This window comes from Juglans microcarpa x Juglans regia, chromosome 6S (genome assembly GCF_004785595.1).
Source record: "Juglans microcarpa x Juglans regia isolate MS1-56 chromosome 6S, Jm3101_v1.0, whole genome shotgun sequence".
NCBI lineage: Eukaryota > Viridiplantae > Streptophyta > Magnoliopsida > Fagales > Juglandaceae > Juglans > Juglans microcarpa x Juglans regia.
The window spans coordinates 17,023,498-17,047,053 of record NC_054605.1 but is presented as its reverse complement, the minus strand read 5'-3'; the positions used below and the strand labels follow the sequence as shown (position 1 = coordinate 17,047,053).

Genomic DNA, 23,556 nt, shown 5'->3' with positions numbered 1-23,556 from the left:
TTAGTTATTATTATTTATTATTAAATTTTACCTATTATTTATTATTATTTACTGTTATTTAATATTATATTATTATTTTTTTATTACTATTCATAAAGTACTTTAGAATTATACCTCACTACTACCCAATCGCAACCGTACGTTTTAAATTGGTGTTCTTTCAAGTAATAAGAAAAGATGTAGTACTTGAAGTTTCCACGACATTTTATTCAACGTTTACTGGTACTAAAAAGCGAAGGAAGAAGAAAAGAACTGGACTTAACTAAAGGATGTCGACAACTAGATACAACGACGTTATTAATGCCTCTGTTTGGATTGAAAGAAAGCTAGCTGCTAGCTCCTTGTAAAAAGAAAAAGAGAACAACTTTCCCGAATTACTACATTATATTCAATAATATTATTATTGTTATTATTATTATGATTCCCGAGGTATGAAAAGAGATATGAAATTCCCTTTATCACTAGTCAAAAACTTGCAAAGTTGAATTATAATCACATGCGCCACTGATAGTACTAGTAGAAAGAGAACATGCCATGATAGTTCTCATTGATAGTTTCTGTCCGATATCCATTAAATTGGTCCCGTTGCCCTTTTTTCACAGGGCAAAGCATGTTTTGTGCCAGAGAATAAAGCTTATTTAGCTGCATTTCACTATGTCACGACTATAATTAATGTGCATGTTTGAGCGGATCTTTCTTGTTCATTCAATCATCATATATAGGTAGGACCTCTTATTACTCGATTGATATTGTCACTAAGTTCCAGCAGTCATGAGTAATGTTATATATCACATTCTCATTCTATTTTAATTATATTAAGTGGTATGTAGCACATTCATCACCATTAAATGATATAGAAGTATGTAATAAATGATCATTTAATAATGATAAATGTGCCACATCATACTTAATAGGATGAAAATGAGACGATAATATGGTGTATATAATTTTTCTTATGGAGTTGATGATCAGATAATTCATTTTATAAGCTGCAGTTCTTCCTTAAAATACAAAAAAGTTTGTGGAAACAGCAAGGAGACATTAATGAGCAGCCTAAATCTTACATTGGATTTAATCCTCCACACTTTTTAGCAGAAAAAGAGATTGGAAAAAGTTTTTAAGCGATTTTGCCGTTGACTTTGTTCTCAACGGCTATGATGAAGCGTGTGCTGCCCATAGGAGACAGAATTATAAGCTTCGCGACTGAAAATGAAAGGGTTTGTGATGCTGAGAATAATGGGGTTTAACTTTGCGTCTTAAATGATCGCTTGTGGGTCTTTTCAATCTCCCCCTTTGTATGACATATACCCACAAAGAGAAAATGGAATGCTAAGCAGTTAAGTGCCCCCAGATAGACCTTATAATTCTCAATGTTGACTAACAAATGAACATCAAGATCAATGTGTTAAAAAAGCACGCATATTGGACTGGCTTTTAATCATTTTTTACGCATGAGTATGATTAGTTTTGGAAACATTAATCATCAGATAACGAAATATCGAATGGTCCTTTTGCTAGAGAAGTTCTACGTATAATTACAAAAATATTTTATAAAAGTAAACTTACAATCTGATGTATTTCATGTGATGCGTTAGGTATAATACTTTACAATAAAAGTAATTAATTTATAATCTGACATAACGCATTAAATCTCGTCCGTTTGTATATTTATTTTTATACAATTCTTTTGTAACCGAAACATTTTTCTATATGCAATCTTACTATAAATCACAACCCTAGTAAACAAAAGAGTCGTTGGTATTGGAGTGTGTATTGAAATCTACTTATAACCTCGCTAGTTCTAAAACAGACAATGTGAAAGATCCAAAAAAATAGCATGAGGTACTGCGAAGTAAAGATTCTAATTAGAATAGGAGCAGATAATTATTGTGCCATATAAATGGCGGGGAGTTGCATGGCCGGGACCCATATAATATAGATCATGTTGTTAGTGGTATTGGACCGACATTCCTTTCGTTCTATCATCAAGAATAATGTATGTCTCTAAGCTTTTAGGTTTTTGGACCTCGGATACCCTACACAATGCATGAGAGAAAGAGGGCTAGCTTTGCGATTGAAGATAACACTCCGGCCATTTAGCTGTTTTAGCTGGCTAGCCTGAGACAACTAATGAAAAGCAAGTAAGTTGTAAGCAGGTTGACAAGACATGACATGCCAGGCCAGGGACAATCGATGCATCGATCAGATACTCTAAATTAGTCTAAAGAACATTATAACTATGTACGTACGTATGTACGTACATGAAGAACATCGCATTGGCCACCTCTTTATTGGGATTTGGGAGTACTGTGGGAGGCAAGGTTATACATTGTTCATGACATAAGCTGCAAGCTTCTCTTTTATCCATGCTCATGCATGTAAAGGTATCAGACGTACCTTCGAATTATTAGGGCTAGCTTCTTCGTAAAATTAAGAAAAATTTTATTTATCATTATCGACATACCATATATTATATATAATTTTTAATTTTATTTTATTAAATACGTGGTGTATAAATGATAAATAAAAAAATTTAATTAATTTAAAAAAAATAAAACCAAAAAATAAAAAAATAATTGTGGTCATGTGTGAAGACATTAATGAATAGCAAAACTCTAAACTTAATCCAATATGTTTGATAGGCACCACTTCAAGATTTTAATTTATATACATATATAACCTAGAGGTATTATCAGTAAATAAGAATTAACCAAGATAAATAATTCTATATAATTTATTTGTTAGGTATATGGGATCAGAGATTTACACGACGTGCATGCAGGACTAATACAGTCAAAACCCCAATAGTAACCCTTGTCACTAAAAATAAAAATAAAATGAAAAAAGAAGAAGAAAGTACTACAAGAAAAATATTTATTCGTGTCCAAATATTATTTTTTTAATGAAAATAATTATTTTTCATCAAAATGATCAGTCTGTTCGCATCATAAATAATCATTCTTATCGTGAATAATTTATCATAAATATTCTTTTTTTTTTTGTAATTAAAGGAAAGAATACAAATAAGACGGTAAATGATAAATTTTTAGTAGCATGTCATGATGATATTAGATATATATTGGATACTGACATACTCTGCTAATTAATCAAATACTGGCGGTTAATTCCAAATTAACATTCAAATATGGCTGATCTTATTCATCAGAGAAATGGGTAATTAATAACTTTTGTTGCCAACCAGATGAAACGACAATTAACTGATCGATCTTATGACGTAAAAGGGTCGATCTTGGAACCAAAAGTAGTTATAATCATTTACTTTGGAGAGTAATAATTGATGTTTAAAAGATGTTATAAAATATATCTTAAAAAACTCTCTGGAAAATTAATTCTCATCAAAACATCATGAAGCTGGATGGAGATATATATATATATATATATATATATATATATAAATATACCTAGAATTATGACATATCCTAAATAATTAAAACACGAGTTAATTCTCCATTTTTTTCACTAATTTATTACATACTTTTTTATCATCTAATGGTGATGAATGTATCACAAACTATTTAATATAATTAAAATAAGATGAGAGTGTGGTACTATATAGCATCACTTGACTCAGTCCCCCCTTCGGCCCCCTCCACGGAATATTCTCCGCCAGGCGACAACATCCATGGTCGACACCTTAAGTTAAGAACATAATCTTCTTAAAATCATCTTTTATATATATATATGAGCAGAGTGCTACAATCATAAAATTGTTTTATAAAAATAAATTTATAAACTGACGTGATATTTTATAATCCGTTAAATTTATTTTATAATCTAGCATATCACATCAAATTACGTCAGTTTGTGAATTTAATTTTATAAAAATTATTTTATGGTTAAAGCGTCATTCCACTTATCTCCTAGAATTTATATGTATATCTATGTGTTTCATTAAAATGAATGGAATTGCGCAACAATCGCGCGCTTGGATGAACTCGATTGGGTGGATTCAGACCGAGCCAATATATATATGGCGCACGCAGGTTAATTAGAAAGTGGTTTTTTTTAACTTTTTTTGCGTTCAATGTGTGTATATATAATATATATATATATATTAATTACAAAAAGATTATATAAAAGTAAATTATAAATTGACATGACTTGATGTAGTATGTATGTCAGATTGTAAAATCATTTTTATTGTAACATAGATCTAACAAATTCCATAAAATTACGTTAATTTGTTAATTTGGTGCGTTTGTTTTGTAGAAATGAAGTATGTGCATTAAAAAAAAAAAAAGTGCAGAGACGAAGTGTATATATAGAGTTTTGTTATGTTCAAGTAAATTTGTGTACCAATCTATGTATTAATATTGTTGTCTTCATATTTTAAATTTAAATTAGTACTTTTTTCAATAAAATCTACTTTCTGACCAATCATATTGAATGGGTACGCATATTAATGTACTGAATCGCTTACAATTAAATTTTTCTATGTATAAGACTATCAGTACTGAAAGAGATGCATAACATAATTATCACGCCACTATATATTTAATTATATAAATTAAATAATTAAATTAATGTTTTTATGATTAGTTTAAGTAACTCATTATTATTGTTTTCGTTACTTTTTGTCTATCGATATAATATTGCTTAATTGGACGTTTCTCTCGAAAGCTCAAAGATAATTACAGAAATAACTCCAGTAGTACTCCGGACTCCCCACCAATTTTTATTTAAATATTATAAATTAATTAACTTCATGATCTCTGTATAAACAAAAGCCAATCATCCCTTTATATTTGTACGTACGTATACCATGCATGCAAGGACGGCATGAATGCATGAACCAGCTTATAATAATTGATTATATATTCTACTTAAAAACTCCTTATAACCAAAAAAAAAAAAAAAAACTCCATATAATATATATATATATATATATGGGAGCTGCTACATACAGGCGAAATTTATGCCTCTATGAGCACATAGCTGACGTGTTATTTTGCCACATCAGTATTTATATTATTAAAAAATAAAAAGTAAAGCCCAAAAAGTCAAAAAACCTAATATGTCTCCGCTTTGTACTCTGCACTTTTTTCAGCAAATCTCCTCCAAAATCTCTCCCGCCCTTTCCTGAACTTCCGTCGGCTGGTACCCATGTTGAAATAGGTAAGATCCAAGATCAAAGCTTTTTTTTCTCTTCTCTGTTCATCTGTGCTTGGATTTGTGACTGTGTGAGTTGGGAAATTTGTCAAACGAAATGGTGAAATCTGTGATGAGAAGAATGTGGGGAAATCTATACGGGTTGATTTCTTCCGATGAAGTTGTGAATCAAGCAAATATATACGGGATGAGTAATGGGTTAGTGCGGGTCCAAGCTTTACTTATTCTTTGTCAAATTCTATATAAATCCGGATCTCAAGGGTTGACCAAACAATTATTCGCTCTATGGACCAACACAAGACTCACTCAAGGGCGTCGACACATAGAGAGGGCAGGGGAGGGGAGAGTCGAACACAAAGAGAGGGCTGGGGAGGGGAGGTGGAGAATAGTTTCGTGGATGGAGAAGATGAAAAAATAAAAGGCACCGTTTTTACAATCGAAGAGGTATTTTTTCAGTTGTTTTTTAGTAAAATGCACCGTTTTCATTTAATCCAAACGGTGCGTTTCATAAGATACCGTCCGTGGGGCCTTCCCCCCCTACACTTGCGTTGAGACTTTTCCTATATATATATATATATATATATATATATATATTTTGCCAAGTGACATACAGACGTATTAGCGGCGATCTTCTTCACCGGCTCTCAAGATAGATAAAATATTAGCAGAAATTTTTAGGGTTTTTTTTTTCAAGAACTTATAATAATGAGAAGATTCCTAATCAAGCATGTATATATATATATATATATATTGCATATATATTAGATATAGATATATATAAAACAAGTATACGAACAATATTAGATATAGACAGCATGCATGCTGCAGCATGAATCATCTCGATCCACATATATATTATATATATATATAATTATAATTAAGGAGAAAGAGGAAAGCTGCATGAATCATTATTATTATGGATGCCATTGATTAGGTAGTAGCTCGATCCTTTTATATTTTTGTGCTTTTTCGTAATTCGCTTGGGTGGTTGATTGATGTCTGAGAACTTAAAAATATCATAAAGTCATGTGGAAAATAAATAGTTAATTGGAGATTTTGATCAATCTTGCAAGGACCACGGTTCTATATATATATATATATATATAATATATATATATATATATATATATTTATATAAGGCTGCAGATTGATCCAGCCGATGCGGCATGAGGAAATATTGATATAATATTCAATGCAACAGTAATAAAAGAAACTAATTTAGTGGACCAATAATAATAGTAGATATCAAAATTTTTCACATTTTCTGAGAATTATTTAGCATTTATACAGCTTATTTCCTACCAAAAATACGAGTTAAATTGTAAATAATAGTTACGCATTTTAATAGCATAAAATAAAGGTAATGGTTTTAATATATATATATAGATAAATAGTTTTTAAATAAGTTAGGAAAAATGAGTTGGAATCTAAAAAAAAGTATAAATTTTGAAGAAATTGTACTCCTTCATATTTAATTAAGAACGTATGTACGATATTATAGGTAAACTGGATAAGTCATTTTCTAATATTCAAGTGTGTCTATATATATATATATATATATATATAAATTATTTTTATTTTTAAATGATGGTCATGATTAGTAGCGGCATTGAATCGAATCAAGTTCAAGTGGGTCGTCATCATGATTGGTTTGGTTATTTGGATATAAATAGCAATATATATGGATGCAACAGTTAGCATTGGGTAGTGAAAAAAACTAAACAACTTAATTAATTAATTAAAATCACTGCATCATGGAATATTAGTGTGATTCATAATTGGGTCATGTTATGTAACGCGTTGCACACGCAACCTCATATCGACCAAAATTTTGAAATTTGGGTCATGCATTAGGTCTTGTTTAGTTATTGAGATGAGATGAGATGAGACTCATTTTTGATTATATGAATTTTTGTAAACTCACATATAATAAATAATAAATAATTTAACTTTTTTAAATTTTAAAATAAAAATTATATTAAAAAATTATATTCTAATAATATTTTATTTAACTTTCAACTTTTATCTCATATCATGTCACCTCATATGTGTAATCAAACGTGCCCTTAATCTTGTTGCCTCTAAACATGAGTTTCCATCATGTGTTTCTAATTTTCAATGAAAATTGCTCTCCCATAAATCAAACTATTTTCCTTGCACTTACCTTATGAAAAAAATTATAATATTAAAGTATTTTAAATCAAATTATGATATGTGATATAAAAGCCTTCAACTATAATTATTCTAATATTAAAATCTACATTATTGTGAATACTATTTATAAATGTTATTGTTGATGCGTGTTTTGTAGTCACCAGGTAATGACGACGCTTTTGGACCTTGGAGGGTGGAAGAAAGGGCGGCGAGAGGGATGTCCATGTTATTTCCGATGCCACTGTCAGAATTTTTCCAAGGGAGCCAAGGAAGAAAGAATCTATGGAGAGTTAGAGAGAAATACTGAATGTGTGTATACTGTCTTCTTCCGTCTTCAGTTCTCCCTTTTAGGATGTGTTTGGATGTTGAACTGAATTGAGTTGAGTTAAGTTAAGATGATAAAATATTGTTAGAATATTATTTTTTGATATTATTATTATTATTTTGAGATTTGAAAAAGTTGAATTGTTTATTATATTTTGTATTGAGATTTAAAAAAGTTGTAATGATAAGTTGAAATGAGTTGAGATAAGTTTATATACCAAACGAAGCCTGGTCTTGCCTCCTAGATCATGCTGTCACATTTAATGGGACAACCCCTTGCCAGTAACTGAATCTCTTATTGGGATTTTTGCTTACATATCATGTTGACACATTTAATGCAATAGTCCCCCCTCACGTGTGGTTCGGGCTGGGGCCCTGCTCACGTTTGTCATGACCCGATTCTTCCTTGCAGAAGTAGGTTGGGCCGAGCTTGGCTCACTAAGGTTGTGTTTGGGTGTTGAGGTAATCTGAGTTGATTTGTAAATAATAGTATTTTGTAGGTCGAATTGATATATGTTTAAATGTATGAAGTAGATTGATATATGTTTAACTTTTTATGAGAAGTTAAAAAAGTAATAGGTCCTATCAACGTTTGGTTTGAGATAAATTGAGATGTATTTGATACCCAAACATAACCTGAGACCTCGGCCCTGGGACTTTTCGGGGGTAGGCCAGGTCACTGAAGAGGGAGAAATATCCCTTCCAATTCCAGCGCTAAATTATTTATTAAACTGTATCTATCTCTTTTTAAAATGTAATAATGATCTACCATAACTGTCATATACAATAATCGTACCCAAAATATACGCAACATTTGGGCATTCAATTGTAATTATATTATTAAAAAAACTATAATTATACAATAATTTTAGACTCTTCCCTGAGTAAAGATATACATCTTTTAAATTGATTCGGAGAAAAATATCCGAATCAGTTTATTAAATTATTAGATATTTATAGAGCAAATGAGTGAGAGATTCGTTAATTAAAATTAACAATACTATACAAAGATAAAAGGAAAATCTGAAAGAAAATAGTACTAATGATGAAATAACAAAGCAAACTAAAAACAAAAAAGAAAGAAAAAACAAAGCAGATGTCATTAAAAAAAATACATGCTTGTTTGTATATTTAGTAAATACATAATAATTTAATAAGTACTGCTACATATAAAAATTCTACATATTCTTTTTTTTAAAAAAAAAGTAAAGTCTACTATTAAAAATAATTTTTTTTCATGTGAATTCTAAATTTGTTTACTTTCTTTAATTTATATGTAGGAGACTTGAATAGAACTATACAAATTATTTATCTAATTTAATTAATTAACTATTCCAATCTTTCCAATATATTAACCCATATTCAATGTATATGACTCAAAATTAATTTCCAATCAATGCCGTAATATTTCCCAACAATCTTGCATTTAACACGAGATCAATTCCCTTTTCATATTTCTGACAAATTATTTAAAAAAAATAAATATTCATCATCTTCATATCCTATATTATATATAATTTTTTAATTTTTAATTTTATTAAATATGTATTGTATAGATGAAGAATAGAAGAATTCAATTAGTTTAAAAAAATATTAAATCTATTTAAAAAAAATCAAATAAGTGTGTTGGTGGGGTCTGATTTCTATCCCCCACAACATAGATCGCGACATTTCGAGAGGGTTTTCACGAGAAATTCAACTAGAAAATCTGGAAAAAGACACAGATATCTGGACTGTAAATGCTGGAGATCTCACTGTTGTCCTTCAAGCTTGAGTGTCTCTGATCTTTCGTCCATAAAGACAACACTACCAATACATAGTACTGTGTTACAGAGAGAGAGAGAGAGAGAGGAGCTAAACAAGAACCAAATACGCGAAACTACGACCTTTGCTATCGACATATATACAAAAATAGGACCTGCTTTTAATCCTTCCATCCACTCTCTCACCGACCGCTTTCTGTTTTTCTCTCACAAGTCTGCAGACTCTGTTTTATATAAAAACAAATCCTTTCTCGCCTTGCTCTCCTGCCCACTTCTGACTCTTCCATAACACCCCCCCCCCCCCCCCCCCCCCCCCAACTCCCAAGCCAAACGTTTTCCTCCGTTTTTTATTCTCACAGAAAACCAGTGGCATTTGATGCGACTGAGTTCGGCTTGTTGACCCGGACCCGACCTGCCCGAGTCTGAGTGATGAGCTTGGGATCGTCAAGTTAGATATACATTGATTTTTTTGAGAGTTTGTGAAATGGGTGAAGCAGACGCGGGTTCGGTGTTGAAGAAAACGCTCAAGAGTCTGTGTTGCAGGGATGGGTGGTCTTATGGGGTTTTCTGGCGCTTTATCCAGCGTGATTCCTTGTAAGCTAAGCGTTTCTTTCTTTCTCAAAAATTTCTGAATTTTTTATCTTCTGGAGCTGGTAGTATTATGGCTATACTTTTTTTAAGTTCTTTGTTTAAGAAATTTATCAAGTTTTCTTTCCTTTTTCAATTCGTATTTTTTGTGATTAACTAAATAGATTTTGATCATTTAGCATTTTGATTAGTCCTGGAAATCCTGAAGTAGTTAACTTCATATTTGGAATTAGTATGGATGTCTAACTTGTGCTTTTGATACGCTGGCAGATTGTTGACTTTTGATGACGCCTATTATGAAGAGCAAGTAGGGGCAGTGGTTGAAATGTTTCCACTGGTCCACATGTTGGGTGAAGGGTATGCTTAATTTATTTACTATAGCTCCTTTGTTCTGTCATAAAATCTGTTGATTTTGAACCTAATTTTCCATATTTAACAAGATTTTTGTGGCAAGATTAAGTGACCGTTGTTATCTCATTGTTATTGTGTATTTTAGAGTAATCGGCCAAGCTGCCTTCACTGGAAGGCATAGATGGATGTTCTCAGATGCTCATGGTGGAGAATGGGGTTCTTTTCCAAGTCAAGATATATTCCAGGTATTTCAGTGGTTCTTCTTCTCCAGTTGTTGACTAATTACTTGTCCAGGAGGATTATTGCTTTCATCCTCTTATATAAAATTCTCCTTTCATTCTGCAGGATGATTCTGAGTTTCATAACCAATTTTCCTCCGGAATTAAGGTACTGATATTTTATGCACTCGCATAGAATACAAAGCAAATTTTGTGATATATTTCCTCTGTCTGTTACTGAAATTTGATATCCTTTGGGATGTTTGTTTTCCATGGCCATACGAAGCTAACCATGTTCATTGACAATACATTCCAATTTGCAGACAATTGCGGTGATCTCTGTGGCACCAATAGGAGTGGTACAGTTTGGATCCACCCAGAAGGTTAGTTTAAGGAGATGAAATACTTTTCAGCTTTATGCATTAACTTGAAAAGGCTATTTTATTATGTGCTAGTGAGTCAAACAACTTACTAGCGATGGAAACTTCTATCAAGCTCCATATAAATTAGAAGAAAACTGAGACATGTATCTCCATTCAGAATGAATTTGACATAAAAACACTTAACCTTTAGAGATCCTTTTACAAGTAAACTAAAATACAAAGATATGAGTGGTTTCTACTAGAGATATTTTGATGTTTTTATTAAATTCCCACTGACTAAGTTAAACGTTATGGTATGGAATTGAAGATAAAGTACATTACCATCATATGCTGGGGTATGATTGAACACCTCTAATTGAAAGTGCTGTTATTGCTGTTGCAGCTACTGGAGAGGTCAGAATTTTTGGATCAAACAAAAAGATTGTTTCAGGAGATGGAAAATGTTCGTTCCCTCATTCCATTGGAAAAAAATGCATTGTCCTTGAACGATGAAAATTATATTCGAAATGGGATATTTGCTTCCTTAATTTCATCTGGAAATTCATGTGATGGGGATCTCAATGCCATACATTATGACTGCCGGCGGGAGCTGTTGGGAGAAGCTTGCTCAGCAACAATTTTGAATGAGCTGTCTGATTCCATCTTTGGGACTCATGATGAAATGATGGCTCCCATGCTCATAGACTTGTCTCACCCCAATCACCAATTACAAACAGGTGGTACAAACACTCGAGTCTTGCTATCTGATAAGCTTAGTTCGCAGTTCCAGCAAGAGTCTTTACAGTCTGCCCCTTCTGTTTGTAAAAGGAGTAGCGGAGATTCTATCTTGACTCCATTCATTCCACTGTTGGCTTCTGAATCAACAGTTCAGGATTCTTCGAATCTGTTTACTCCGAAAGCAAACACTCTTGATTCTTGCCAAAATAGAGCAAGCAATGTTCCGGGGGATGATTTGTCTCAGCATTTCTGTCCAACTTATTTAACCAAAGGTGAACTTCTAGAAAAAGCAACCAACATGCATAAATTTGCTGAGGAGTTCAGGCCAGATGATTTTACAACAGAAGTCTCCGAATTCTGTCTGGTGGATGATCTGTCTCAGTGGTTTTCTCCCTCACCAGAATATAGTATCAATAGATTGGAGACTGCATTTCGTAATGATATTTTACAACCAATAGGAGTTACTTCAGCATCATCTTGTCTGGTTGGAGATGATATTTTTAACCATTTTCCAATCAAACATCCAGAAAATTCTATGCAAAGTTCCATCATTAATGCATTCAAGTCTGACGGGCTAGAGAATTCCGCAATTATGCATGCTGTTGAAAATGATCTGTTCAATGATTTGGGTCTGGAGTTCGATCCAAATCAATCTGGGGAGTGTTGGGAAGATCTCATAATGCCAATAATGAGTGCTGCCACTGGTATGGGTATGTCAGAATGCGTCTCAGAGTTGGATATTGGTTCCATGACTAGCCCCAGGAAGGGGTTATTCTCAGAATTAGGCCTTCAAGAACTTCTGGATGGCATAAGTAATTCCAAGTCTTTTGCCAAATCTAGCTTTGAGGAAAAACTATCCACCACCAAAAGAAGAAGAGTGGATAGTTCATCTGTGAATAGCAACCAATCGCAGTTGGAAAGTCTTGCTTGCTCCAGTGGCAGCATGAACATGATGCAACCTGAATACAACCCAGAGAAGAAAAATAATGTTCCCAAGAAAGAGCTTCTCCCAAAATCACAGGTAGGTTTATGGATTGATGATAGCTATAGCGTCAATGTGGGGATTGCTGGTGTAGCACGATCTCTGAAGCCTGAGGAACCTACAAAGGCTTCCAGAAAAAGGGCTAGGCCAGGGGAGAGTACTCGGCCAAGGCCTAAAGACCGGCAGCAGATCCAAGATCGCATCAAAGAATTGAGAGGGATCATCCCTCATGGTGGAAAGGTATATTTTAGTCTTTTCTTTGAGGATGATAAAGAAGGAACAAAGTGTCTGATCATTCAGGAAAAAAAAATTATTCCTGTTAACAATGGAGGATCGTACTAGTTTTTCTTATAATTGGGAGTTTCTGGAACCATTTGCCACTTTAAATTATCTAACATCTTGTGATATTTAATGTTGCATTTGATGGGGATAATTACTAAGAGATGTTATGATGTAACAGTGTAGCATTGATTCTCTGTTGGATCGAACCATCAAATACATGTTTTTCTTGCAAAGTGTTGCAAAATATGCAGACAGGCTTAAACATTCCGATGAGCCAAAGGTGAGTAGTTCTGAAGTTTCCTTTATCTGAGAAAAGATTTAATATGCTCAGGCTGGATGTTTGCTTATAATTGTCTAATGCAAAAACTTGATTGGTTCTGTAGCTGATTGGCCAGGAGACTGGAGTGGTTCTCAAAGAAAATGCCATGGATGTTGTAAGCGGTGGTACTACATGGGCATTTGAAGTTGGAAGTAAAACAATGGTTTGCCCCATTATAGTTGAAGACCTTAACCCACCCGGCCAAGGCCAAATGCTTATTGAGGTATAGGAGAGCAAATAAAAAAAGCTCCTTCGAAACTATTTTCAGCTTTGTTAATAAGAACCCTCTCAATGTATTCCCTTTTCTCTGTTTCAGATGCTATGTGAAGAACAGGGACTCTTTCTTGAGATAGCAGATGCAATACGTGGCTTGCGGCTGAACATCTTGAAAGGAGTAATGGAAGCTAGAGGTGACAAGATTTGGACACGCTTTATTGTTGAGGTAAACTGAATATAGGATATAACAAAAAGGATAATCACATCACAGTCTCTCTAAAAAATTAAAAGGAAAAATAAAAACTGATTTTATCCTCAGTTATTTTCTTATCATCTTATTGTACTCAAATTGTATTGCAGGCAAGCAGTCATGTAACGAGGATAGATGTATTTCTGTCCCTTGTCCAGCTTCTAAATCAAACAAAGACCACTGAGAATGATACAATAGATCGACACGGTAATGCAATTGATGGAGTTGGGATATTGGACAATTACCAGCAACAAGCCTTGCTGTGTCCCATAACCAACCTTGGCTGAGACGCTCGGATGCTGATTGAACACATGAAAATGAGAGTTTCAGAAGTACCTTAAGCATTCACTTGCTCAAATGCCTGCCATGTTGGGTGTTCTGGATAGTTAAAAGCCACATCTGAACAAGGAAAAGGATTGTGGCCATCTCATTTCCACTAGCTTTGAAATGGGAATGTAATGCATAGGATGCATAGACTAGCTAGCTATATAGGATATACTGACAAAGAAAAGTGCAATCGTTCTCCTCGAGTAGATCCAGATTAGAGAGCTGGGCAAGAAGCAAAATGATGCCCCAGACTCGATCATATTATTGTGCTGGAGTTTAGGTTGGGTTTCAATACGAACCTGAGGGATGGTGCACTAGTTTTTTTTTTTTTTTTTTTTTTTTTTTTTTTTTTTTTTTTCTTTTTTTTTTTTCCCGATTTGGGTTGCTCCTGCAACCATAACCTGTTTATAGTGTGAAGCTGATAAATCAATTAATGATAGGCTAACTGCTGATTTGTTTCTAATCCTTTCTGTTGTTGATTTCATAAACATTACGTAGTCATATAAAATTGTTAAGAGAAGTGCTACACCCAAAAATAGATTTCATAAAAATAAACATTCAAATTGATATAGATTTATATGTTATGTTATATCTATTTCACAATAAAAGTAGATTTATAGTCTAACTGATTACGTCAAATCATGTCAGTTTATAAATTTATTTTTATAAAATTTGTTTGTGATCTAAATATTTCTCTATAATAAAATACTGACTGCTCATAATTAGGATGGTGAGCCCATTCGAGTTCGACAACTGGCCTTCAGAATGATATTATGTTTAATGAGACTCATTCAAATTAATAGTGGTTTTCCATATATATATTAGCTCTTTTATTTACAGTCGTTAGATATAATTGGCGTATAGTCGTCCATGTCACGTTAAATTTAAAATGAATTTTATCTCTCATCAGCTCTCTCTCTCATCAGCTCTCTCTCTCATTAGTTCGATCTTTCTCTCTCACCAATTCTAGCAGCTCGATCTTTCTCTCATTAAGTGTTTTCACGTCAATCACATTTACACACTATTTATACCAGACGCTTGTAACAAGTGTTTTTCTATATTTATGCACTAAAGATGATCGATCACCTTGGGAGGCCTACATCTACTAATTTTGCCTCCATACGATGAACGGTCATAAGGTACGTACTCTTTGTTTTTCTTTCTAAAAGAGAAGGCAAAGGTAAGCACGACTTGAACTGTACGCCTACATTGCTCTTTACTGCTAGGTATCCTGCACTTTAGAGCACAGCTACTGCTAGATATCCTGCATAGGGAGGAGAAAGTGTCTAGAAGACCGGATACAAGAGGTCATTTCCAATTCTATTCCCATTCGATCTACTGAGACCACTGGGTGATTGAATAATCATAGGGTATTTATTACTCTATTACTATTTATTTATTATTATTTTTATTTTATTTTTGTTTTAATTTTTATTTTAGGTAATGATTAAAAAAGTGAATATTAATAAAATTATATATATTTTTAATTTTTTCTTACTAATTAAGGATGTTAAAAAATACTTAAAAGAAAATTATATAAAAATAAAAAAAAAAATTTAAACTGTACTTGAGTGGTAGATGGATAGTAATAGAGTAGTAATAAGCCTATTACTACCCAAATATAATAAACAATTATTTTTCAAATTTTAAAATAAAAATAATATTAAAAAATAATATTTTATTCAACTTTTATCTTATCTCATCTATATAAACAAATGAGGCCTAAACAATTTTTAAGATTTGGCTCAAATGGCAAGGATATTTGAGTTTGGTATATATTCTCCTAAGTCTAAAGTTTGAATTCTTAGATGTAAATAATTTCTAAAATTTATAGTAAGTTCGGGACTATCAACTTGTTCGATATTAATTATTTGCACAAATTTCAAGATTTCCCCATCATCAAATACTATTTCAACGTCTATTATGTCTAATTTTGCGACACCATTATAGATTATGATAGCGTTGTAAAATGCTTGATTTTTCTTTTCTTTTTTTTTTTTAATTTTTTAATTATAATATACTTATTTAATACTTAATATCAATGCCTATTATATTGGCATGCACTATACTTGGTTAATGCTTAATTAATTAATTAATATATACCAAGTCACCATGCACTATATTGTTATTAGGTTAATTAAGATATATATATATATATATATATATATATATATATATGTATAGTTATTAGGTACATATATTTTTCTCAAACATAAAAAACTAGAAAGTTGGGCAAGATTTTTTATTTATTTTTATTAATGGGAGCATGATGATCTGTTCACCTTATATGATTTATATCCTATATGACATGTACTGGTGGTGCTTTCTCCACTTTGAGGCCGACTTTGGGGATGACGATCAGCAACAATTTCTTCAGGTTCAGGGTCATGGTACTCATCATGTAGTGCGCAGCTGCACCAACTATTTAATTGAACTATAGGTTTGGATAAAAATACTTGAAAAAAAAAGGTTTAAAATTGCATGCTTCAATGAAACAAAGAGGATGTGCTTGATCATGTCCATCAATGATATATTTAATTTAATTAAAACCCTTCCATTTAGGGGTAAGTGAGGTCGATATTAATTAAAGATTTGGATCAACTTTTCAAAAATTACTTGAGTACGTACTAGCACAAGTACTAGAACTGTATATATTAATTAAGCATTTGATAATCATAATGTCAAGAGAGTGACGACAGAGATCAGAATGTGTAGCTTTTTGATAGTTGAGTTTGCCTTTCGACCTTATTGCTTAAGGAGATTATAAGTACGTGCCTTCTCCATTCAAGTGATCAGATTAGCCTATAGCACAGCCTAAAACCTTATTGCAATATTGCTTTTGTTAAAGATGTTGTTGCATGTTAACTTTGGATGGTCCTGCGCGCTCACGACCTAATTTTCTAGGAAAAGGAGAACCACTGATTGGCATTAAAATTAATAAAGGATATGGTACTAAAGTTTCAAAAGCTTTATTAGGTTCCCCACTTTAGTTGAAAACGACTGGCCATGGGGAGATCAAGGTTTGATATTGGTGGTAATGAGAATCATGTACGTCTGATATTGCTTCTGATCTCTAGAGGATTTGATTATATAATGTTATCAGATCACCATCTCCCCACCAGCCCCGCCCCGCCCCACCACGGGCCGCTCCTCTTCCCCCTCTTTCGAGGCTTAAATGTGTTGGTGTACTAGCTGGTGTGTATGAGATGTTATATTGGATCGGATTTATGGAACAATTCCTTGTTGATTACTCATATCATGTAGACAGATGGAGAAAAGTTTCAAAGATGTTTACAAATAAGAAAATCGAATGCCCTTATAATAAGACAACTGCAAAGATGGTATCACTGAGGAGTGAGTCCTTGTAATCAGTAGGGAACCATATCCATTCCCCACACTTTTTAGTGCAGGAGAGAGGCCATGCCAACACTGAATGACCACCTGAACAGCCACATCACCAGGCAACATACCAGCATATAAGAATGCTATACCTTACATGAGTTGTAATCTGCACAAATATTCATATTGCTGGGAGAAAGATGAGAGAAGAATATAAATCTAAGTTTTTTTTTTAAGAAAAATGATGGTACCCATAATTTTATTATTAATAATCCTTTCTTACGGCGGCGGAATACCATGGCGACAGCCTACAGTTAGGGTACTTTGAAACAGCTAGCCAACACCCAAAGGTCGGCCACTTGGAAAAAAGGATGATTAGATAACACATGAACAGAATGCTTTGTGATCATCTGAGTCATAATTCGGTGATGCTTACTTTTGCATAATATTTTAGGACGTATTTGTCAGGTGCTCATCCAAAGTTATGTTTTAGGTCATCCAGGTGCATCCATGACCAACATTCCTCATGTGGAATTTCCATATAGTTATTATTGAAGTATATGCAATTTTACCTAATGAAATATTGCAATCGCTAGAATGTCCTTGTGAGGTGTAACAAGTGTAAGAGGTCAAACTGTTTAATTAATTGGGGCAGGAAAGAGAGATGGTTGCAGTCTGCCTGTGTACTGTTAATAAGACAAATGCGTATGCGAGCGCACACTGGGAGAGAGACTTCTATCCTACCTACCCAGAAAATATAAGAAATGATCTTTTTATCTCCATGCAGTGTCGGTCAAAAAATTAAAAAAACAAACCATCTTCGTGTCATTGGAAATAGTTTAATTTTCTTCGAAAGCAGTATGAAATGTGTTAGTGCACCTTTTGTGTATATATATACTTCAGTAGTCATCCAGCTTCATCATCCTAAGCCTAATCGATCGTTCCATTAATTGCATGGCATTGGGGTCTTTGGCTATACCTTTTATCACTATCCCTGCAGGGCTTCTGTGTCCTCTAACATATCTTGGAAGGCAATACATTTATCTCTTGGCTAACACATAAGCGATGGCTTCTGAGAAGGAAGTAACCAATAATGGAGTGGAGTGGAGGATAAAGATGGCCGATGGCGCATCACAGACTTTGGTGCCGGAAGCAAAGCCTGCCAGCAATGTCTTTCTTGGTCTAAAACTGTTTATTGTAGGGTTGGCCTTGAAAGTGTGGAAGTTTTTGCAGAAAGCCTGGGATTTAGGAGTAGATGATCCCCGAAAAGTGATCCATTGTCTAAAAGTAGGAATGGCCCTCACGGTTGTCTCAGTTTTTTACTATATGAGGCCTTTATACGAAGGAGTTGGAGGGAATGCTATGTGGGCAATCATGACAGTTGTGGTTGTATTTGAAAACACTGTGGGTAAGTAGAATCTACCCAATTCAGCTACTCTTGATTATGCCATAGCCTAAAAGATACTGGCTTCATCCTAAGTTGTTGTGTGCTTAAAATCCAAGTACAAAAGCACTTTGCTTGAAGCTTTGTAGTTTGACTTCTGCCTTACTGAATTGCAGGTGCAACACTATGCAAAAGTTTGAACAGAGTGTGCGGAACTTGTCTTGCTGGATTTCTTGCAATTGGTGTTCATTGGGTTGCTAGTCAATCGGGAGAAAGATTTGAACCTGTAATTATTGGAACCTCAGTTTTCCTACTAGGTCTGCAAAAATCTACTCCATAACTAGTTTATTCTTAACTTCTTGTATCTGAGTGAAGTAATCCTAGCAATTCTATTCTGTGCAGCTTCTGCAGCGACCTTCTCAAGATTCATTCCTTCTGTGAAAATTCGGTTTGATTATGGTGCCATGATATTCATCCTTACCTTTAGTCTGGTTTCAGTATCAGGTTATCGGGTGGATAAATTGTTTGATTTGGCACATCAAAGATTATCCACCATTATTATTGGCACCTCACTCTGCATTGTTGTAACCATGCTTGTTTGCCCCATTTGGGCTGGTCAAGAGCTCCATGCTTTAATAACTCGCAACATGGACAAGCTTGCAGATTCCTTAGATGGTGAGTAGGTTAATATTGAATATATATTTCATTGTTATGGTTATGCCACTTCTTGTTGAGAATCTAACATTTTTCCAACAATATATATCCAGGTTGTGTAGCAGAATACTTCCAAGATGGTGACAGTAGCCTTGTTGATAGTGGCAAAGAATGTCAGAAGAAACTGCAAGGCTACAAATGTGTACTGAATTCTAAGGCAACAGAAGAAATTATGGTATGTGGCAGGACTGAGCAATTCATTCCTTAAAACTTTGTTCCATGATTTTTCACTGAAATTAGGAATGATCGACATTGGTTGCATATATATAGGCAAATTTTGCTAGATGGGAGCCAGCCCATGGCCGCTTCAACTTTCAGCACCCATGGAAACAGTACATCAAAATTGGGGCATCCATGCGCAGCTGTGCTTATTGCATAGAAGCTCTCAATGGCTGCATCAGTTCTGAAAATCAGGTAACCCAAGCTCCTAGACATGGCGAGAGTTCTTGTTAGAATATAATTGAAATTATTAAATTTACATATTTCCATCATCATAATCATCGTAAAAGAGCAGAAGTCTTAAGTTCTAACCACTTTATATCAACAGGCACCTGAGTATATAAAGAAGCATATCAGCAACAGTTCTTCGAAAGTCGGCTCCAACTCTTCAAGTGTCATAAAAGAGCTAGCAGTGACAATCAAGACCATGAAGAAATCATCTAACATACACTACTTGGTTGGAGAAATGAACAGTGCAGTTCAAGAGCTCCAAGCTGACTTAAAATCCTTTCCCGAGTTATTCACTTCCCCATCAAACTCAGAGTCTGAAATTCCTGAAAACAAGAAAATAGAGCCTGCAGCTTCCAGAACAACGGTTACACTTCCTCCTCTCATGGAAATTATTCCACTAGTAACTTCAGCCTCTTTACTTACTGAAATTGCCTTAAGGATCAATGGCATTGTGGATGCTGTTGAAGAGCTGGCAGACTCGGCTAATTTTGTGTCTGCAAGCATTAATGACAAGTGCCAAAAAAATGGAGCTGAGTGACCATTTTTCACCAGATCAACAGAAAGATAGGGAAACCATGCAGGCCTTTCAACTGATCTGAATACCATATAATTTACTTTTTCTTTTCTTACAAGTGATTGTAGGAAGTAAAGAACGGGAAAATGAGACCCCCAAGCATATTTTAAGAGGAGGGGGGGGGGCGCATGAGTTCCATATATTTTTCTTGGCTTTGTGTAACTGAATATCGTAGAAAAGATATGATCAGGTTCTGTAAAATTGTAGAGAATATGAAAAGTAATATTTGTGGGATGAAAAGTAAGCTTAGATCTGTAGAACCAGATATGAGTGTGCAGCAGTACTGCCTGGTGCCGCCGCCACCCACCAGCAATCCATGCAGCATTTGTTTTCTATTATATATGCAAAGCATTTACGAAGCAAACTGCTTTACCTACTTTGGCTAATATTCAAATACCTATTAATCTTGCCATGCTATTATTAACGTCCAAGACGCATTTAAAAATAATATAAAAAAGGCTACCATCAACTTCTCCGGTTATGAACTCAATTCATGAACTACTGTTTCTCATTTCAATGCAATCTCTCCAAAACCAATTGATCTGGAGCTGATGATGCAGTTCATATATATTAGTACTAAGAGGTGCCCAGTTTTCCTTTTTTTTTTTTTTTTTTCTTTCCTTCTTAGTTCTTTGTGTAAATCCCGAGCTGCACTTTTAATTATTATCACAAATATCGCCAAATATTCCCACCTTTCACCAAACAAAGAACACAGAAATAACGCTAACACATTGAAGAGCAATGTTACTATGTAAAATTTAGTATGTTTATCATCATCGGATCTTCTTCATATTTTTAAAAGAAAAATCATAAGACCGATAGACTATGCCATCTCATCATAGTGAGTTAGGTGTAAGACGAGAGCCTACTCGGTAACTCGAGGAAATGAGACCAAAAATACAAAAAAAATAAGAATGTTTGGAAATTAGGAGGAAGCTGAAGCTTGCTCAGAGGAAGATTTTAAGTGATGGCATGAACAGTCGGGTGGAGCTCGGTCTTCCTTCCTTGGCAGCCATTTTCAAGGTTTTGATTGAAGATCTCAAGTGAAGTGATGGCACAAAGTTTGCGGGAAATAAACAAAAATACAGTAATAATAATAATAATAAGCTCATCTTCGGCCCAAAGCTTACGGATTTTTTTTTTTTTTCCTATTTTGTTAATCGATATTGGGAGCAGATCTCATTCAGCGTGCAACCGGCGTGAGGAATCGTTAGGGGTGTAATCGGTTCGGTTTGATTCGGTTTTGGATAAAATTTAAGACCGAACCGGTATGTACCGGTTTTGTATTTTTCAAAACCGATTACGCATCAGTTATCCTCCTAAACCGGTACTTTCGGTTTTACCGATTTCCGGTCCGATCCGGTCCGATTTTTCAATTTTTTTAAAATGTAAGTTTCACAATTTGTTATTAAAAATTTGTTTATAAAAAAAAAAAAATTGATTTAAAAACAATTGTTTTATATTTTTATAAATATATTAGACTATATAATAGTATTAATATTAGACTATTGGTATAGTTATAAGTTATATATTAGTATTAGTTATAAACTTTTAGTGATTTAATATTAACATTTTATGTAATAATTTATAAATTATAACAAGAAATTACTTCATATATAAATATATATAATTATATATATTATATATAAAAATTTCACATAAAAATTTATAATTATATATTATATATAAAACTTATATATATATTAATATTTAATATATATAAAATATTTTGTATAAAACTTATATATAAAAATATTATTTTTTATTTTTTTAATCAACCGGTCCGGTCCGGTTTGGTCCAGTCCAAAAAATTCTGGAACCAGAACCGGACCGGAATCGGCCGGTTTTTAGATTTTAAAAACCGGTTCCGAACCGGACTGGTTCAAAACCGATAAAACCGATCCAGTCAGGTCCAGTCCGGACCGATTTTTCAGTTTGAATTTACACCTCTAGGAATCGTTGTATAACCATGATGTCAGCATCTGTAAAAAATTTAAAAAAATTGAAAAATCGATTGAAACCAATTGAAACTCGTTGTTTGAGTCCAAAATTCACCAAAAAAAAAAAAAAACTCTTCAACTCCCATATGTTGTCCCACACGTCCCTCTCTGGAATGTACTTTCTTAGAGCATCTGTGGCCTCATCCAAAGCGTACATCACCTCCTCATCCATGGCTACCATTGATCCTCTCCATCCTGCTATCATGCCTTTCACCATCTCCTCCTAAGCATTATTTTCTACATCGTAAACCATCTTGTAAGTGTAGGCCCCCAATTTTTGTTTTTTAAATGGGGTTTCTTCAAAATTTTTTTTTTTTAGGGGTTTCTTCATTTCTTGGGTTTTTTTTTTTTTTTTTTAATAATGAGATTTCTTCGTTTTCTAATTCTTAATCTTGAACTAAGGTTATTGGTGTTCTTCTGTGGAAAGACGAATGAAGTATTTCTTTGAGAGGTAGGGTAGAAGATTTACACTACATAAATATTAATAGACATTAACCTCTTAATTCACCCTGACAATTACAAAAGATTCCATCCAACAAAAAAAAAAAAAAAAACACAAGAAAAAATAGAGAAATAAAACATTGGGGACACAAAAACAAAGAAAGTAGTGAAAAAGACGAAAACAGTGACTTCGGGTGTTCGTGTGAGTTCCATGGGTTTGTGGAGAACACAACGATTGACTATGGAGAAGACGAAGATTGGGTTGCGGCGGGCTTCGACTTCATTGGGTGGCAACTTCGTGGAGAATGATGGGGCTTCGTGTGGATGTAGAAGACAGAAACAAAGACATAGTGAAGAGTAGCATTCGTGGGGATGAGGGCGAAATGGGAACGAAGACAGAGTGCAAAGGACATCATTACTTTGCCACGTTGGACACGATGCCGTAGGATTCCCCAAGGCAGTTGCCAATAGCATTTAGACTCCGCGTCCGCCCACAAGTTTATGAAACAGTTCGATTTCAACGTTTATTCAATTTGTAATAATACGATATTATGTACAAATCTCAAATGTGAGGTCTTTTATAAAAAATGTGTCTCATTAAAAAAAAAATTGACTTTTTTCATATTTTTTATGGTGGAATCTACTTTTTA

The 23,556-nt window shown here is 33.8% G+C and overlaps 2 protein-coding genes across 2 annotated transcripts; both read left to right on the top strand.

Annotated features, from left to right (window-relative positions):
• Window positions 1-9,299: 9,299 nt before the first annotated feature.
• On the top strand, window positions 9,300-14,467 carry LOC121237906. The gene is made up of 10 exons (XM_041134835.1): window positions 9,300-9,965; window positions 10,230-10,316; window positions 10,456-10,555; window positions 10,656-10,697; window positions 10,852-10,911; window positions 11,294-12,850; window positions 13,071-13,172; window positions 13,276-13,434; window positions 13,528-13,653; window positions 13,788-14,467. Exons 1-10 carry the CDS (start codon window positions 9,856-9,858, stop codon window positions 13,962-13,964), a joined length of 2,520 nt encoding a protein of 839 aa, XP_040990769.1. The 5' UTR covers window positions 9,300-9,855; the 3' UTR covers window positions 13,965-14,467.
• A 3,838-nt stretch (window positions 14,468-18,305) lies between these two features.
• LOC121237812 (aluminum-activated malate transporter 10-like) lies at window positions 18,306-20,468 on the top strand. Its single transcript, XM_041134697.1, has 6 exons — window positions 18,306-18,751; window positions 18,904-19,044; window positions 19,130-19,402; window positions 19,495-19,616; window positions 19,712-19,855; window positions 19,989-20,468. Exons 1-6 carry the CDS (start codon window positions 18,409-18,411, stop codon window positions 20,427-20,429), a joined length of 1,464 nt encoding a protein of 487 aa, XP_040990631.1. The 5' UTR covers window positions 18,306-18,408; the 3' UTR covers window positions 20,430-20,468.
• Window positions 20,469-23,556: the final 3,088 nt, after the last annotated feature.

Bases quoted from the DNA above. Each gene is read 5' to 3' on its own strand.
- LOC121237812 (XM_041134697.1), top strand. From the start codon at position 18,409: ATGGCTTCTGAGAAGGAAGTAACCAATAATGGAGTGGAGTGGAGGATA. The intron at 18,752-18,903 runs GTAAGTAGAATC...ACTGAATTGCAG, and splicing joins TGTATTTGAAAACACTGTGG to GTGCAACACTATGCAAAAGT. The intron at 19,403-19,494 runs GTGAGTAGGTTA...ATATATATCCAG, and splicing joins GCTTGCAGATTCCTTAGATG to GTTGTGTAGCAGAATACTTC.
- LOC121237906 (XM_041134835.1), top strand. From the start codon at position 9,856: ATGGGTGAAGCAGACGCGGGTTCGGTGTTGAAGAAAACGCTCAAGAGT. The intron at 13,435-13,527 runs GTATAGGAGAGC...TCTCTGTTTCAG, and splicing joins AAGGCCAAATGCTTATTGAG to ATGCTATGTGAAGAACAGGG. The intron at 13,654-13,787 runs GTAAACTGAATA...ATTGTATTGCAG, and splicing joins GGACACGCTTTATTGTTGAG to GCAAGCAGTCATGTAACGAG.